This window comes from Propithecus coquereli, unplaced genomic scaffold, assembly GCF_000956105.1.
Source record: "Propithecus coquereli isolate 6110/MARCELLA unplaced genomic scaffold, Pcoq_1.0 Scaffold298, whole genome shotgun sequence".
Lineage (NCBI taxonomy): Eukaryota > Metazoa > Chordata > Mammalia > Primates > Indriidae > Propithecus > Propithecus coquereli.
In genome coordinates, this window is record NW_012148596.1 from 854,664 (window position 1) to 857,699 (window position 3,036).

The 3,036-nt window shown below is 35.2% G+C and overlaps 1 protein-coding gene across 1 annotated transcript in view; it reads right to left on the minus strand.

The window, feature by feature from the left end:
* ROCK2 (Rho-associated, coiled-coil containing protein kinase 2) overlaps positions 1 to 3,036 on the minus strand; it is a 205,080-nt gene that overhangs the window by 125,812 nt on the left and 76,232 nt on the right. Inside the window, exon 6 of the mRNA XM_012648914.1 lies at positions 1,875 to 1,975. Within this exon, the coding sequence (XP_012504368.1) occupies positions 1,875 to 1,975 (101 nt within the window). The remainder of the gene's footprint in view (positions 1 to 1,874; positions 1,976 to 3,036) is intronic.

Consider the following 3,036-nt stretch of genomic DNA (forward strand, 5'->3'; position numbering starts at 1 on the left):
GGCACTCTAGCCCAGGCAACACAGTGAGACTCTGTCTCAAAAAAAAAAAAAAAAAAAGCTAATCTGCAAAGCCTACATATTGTATGATCCCAACAACATGACATTCTGGAAAAGGCAAAACTATAAAAAGATCAGTGATTGCCAGGGAATAGGGGTTGGGGGATGAACAGGCACAGCACAGAAGATTTTTAGGGCACTGAAAATACTATTTATGATAGTATAGTGATGGATATATACCATCATACATTTGTCCAAACCTATAAAATGTACAATACCAACAGCAAACCCTAATGTAAACTATGAAAGTGAGTGATTATGATGCATCATGTAGGCTCACCAATTGTAACAAATGTATCACTGACGGGGATGCTGATAATGGGAGTGTCTATGCACATGGTGGGGCAAGGGGTACATGGGACATCTCTGTAACTTCTCAATTTTGCTGTGAAACTAAAACTGCTCTAAAAAAATAAAATCTTAAAAAAAGAGAAGAAAAAAACCCAAACAGGGCAATAGGGCATCAATCATGTCAATCATGTCAATCACATCAAAATAGGGAAAATCAATAATTTTAGATATTATATTAAAGCAGCCCAAAATCTCTTTATTATTTTGGGCAATCTCACCAATAAGCAAATCCATCACATTACTAATGACTCTTGCCTGGTTACATTCAAGGACAATTGCTCTTTAATTCATATGTTACTGTTAAAAAATCTATTCCTTGTGTTCTTCACATCCAAGTACATATATTCTGGTTAAATTTCACTTCTTGTATCTGGCCGATGATCTTCCCTGTTGATAATTTCTGGATTTTTGGCTCATCATCTAAAATCATCCTCATTGTACTTCAGGTTTAATTCATTTGCAAAATTATTCAACATGCCACCATTACCCCCATACAAGTCATTAATAAAATGTTTAACAGGAGAGGAGAGACACTGAAACTTGTCCTCGATGATCTCTGTCCAACGTACAATCTGTGTTTTCGCCAGCCTTAGAATACAGTCAGTAAATTAGCTATAAAGCTGCTTATGTATATAATTAACTCAATTGCCATTTTTCCATATTATCCTCAACTACATCAGATTTCTTTAAATATCTTACGGATATATATCACACCTATTGCACCACTCTGCTATACAAGTCTAATAAACCTATCAAAGAAAGAAGCAATGAAAGAGAAGAAAAAGAAAAAGGTTAGTCTGTCATGATTTGTTCTTAGAGAAACCCATGCTGCCTTATAATGATCATTGCTTTTCTTAGTGCTCCCTCAAGAGGAATAAACACTGTAGTGTGAAGAATAGAATTTGACCCTAATTTAACTATAAAGACAATAATAGAGGAGTCTCATATAGTCAGGTGATGAAAATAACAATATTATTATAGCTCCTCATTTAATAATATAAAGGTAATATTTATTGTTCATATTTAAAATATTTCAAGTTGGCACCACTTTGGCCTGCAAAGATAAATTTCAGATTTACTTTGTTATTAAAATTTCTTTGTTGGGTTTCTCATTAAATCTCAGTTCATTAAGCACATGTTATTAATCTGAACATTCTAAATAAAAACATGATAGTTTTAGAGGAGTATTAACTGCTAGGCAGATCACATGTGAAGCCAAGTTGGCCTTATTCTCTACATCACATTGTTTCAGAGGTGGAAGGGACCTGGTATTTACATAACAATTGCCTCCTTTTATAGATGAGGACATTGAGGCTCTCAGGGACTGAATGAATTGAACAAGATCACAAACCTAACTTCTGGCATGTCTGACCATAGAAATTAGATCTACTCAGCTGCTATGGCTAATGTCTCGCAAAATCATAATGTAAAAAAAGTAATAAGAACCAAAAAAAATACTTTCTTACCAACTGGACTTCACCAAAAGCACCTCTTCCAATAACTTTTACAACATCATAGTCTTCTGCCTTCATCTGTAGACCTCTGATTTTTTTCACAATTTTCTCATCTACAGTGAAAAGGTCACCATATTTATTAATATCAATCATATTTCTAAGCAATGTTTTAAAATAATAATCACATTTGTAAACAAATTTTTATTTTAAGAAACTGGACTTCATTTTCAGCTAAATCTGTCAGTTTTTAAAGTCTACTGTTTAAAAATGTAAGATACAGGCCAGGGGCGGTGGCTCTCACAGCACTCTGGGAGGCCAAGGCGGGAGAACTGCTTGAGCTCAGGAGTTCAAGACCAGCCTGAGCAAGAGTGAGACCCATTTCTACTAAAAATTGAAAAATTAGATGGAAGTCCTGGTGTACACCTATAGTTCCAGCTATTCGGGAGGCTGAAGCAGGAGGATCGCTTAAACCCAGGAGTTTGAGGGTACAGTGAGCTACAATCATGCCACTGCACTCTACCCAGGGCAACAGGGTGAAACTCTGTCTCAAAAAAAAGGGAAACTGAACCTCCCTCCTCACTCCACCCCCCATTAAGAAAAAAGAAATCTAAAATACGCATTAACCTTATATCAAAGAACTAAAACTCTCTATAACCAGTTTATTAACACATATAAAGGAACACTACTGACTAGCAAAAAGTAGCAGTTAAAGCTATTCTGTTTCTGACTCTGTTGCTTGGCAAGTTAGATGACAGCTGACACAGTGATGACCCAAGCAATCCTGGTGTGCATTTTGAATCATGGCAGAAAGTTGCCATGAAATTCCCTGCAAGGCTAATCTTAGTGATGAATTTTGATAGCCTACTTCTCTGAAAAGTGGTAATTATATATTGTATATATAGTAACTACAGACAAGATAGTTTAATTGGGAAAACACTCCAGTCTCTGGCAATTTCAAATTAAAGAGCTTACTGTGGTGACACGAATTGTTTTGAGAATTTCTTAGTCTTAGAATTCAATTTCATTTACTTCTTCACCTGAACATCAATAATGGCAAATATTAAGGGTTACCACCCATACGGTAACAATTGTTATCACATTATTTTTCATTAACTAGACTGAAATGTCCACATTTACAGAAACATAAATAATAACCTGTCCTAAAATAGTAAAT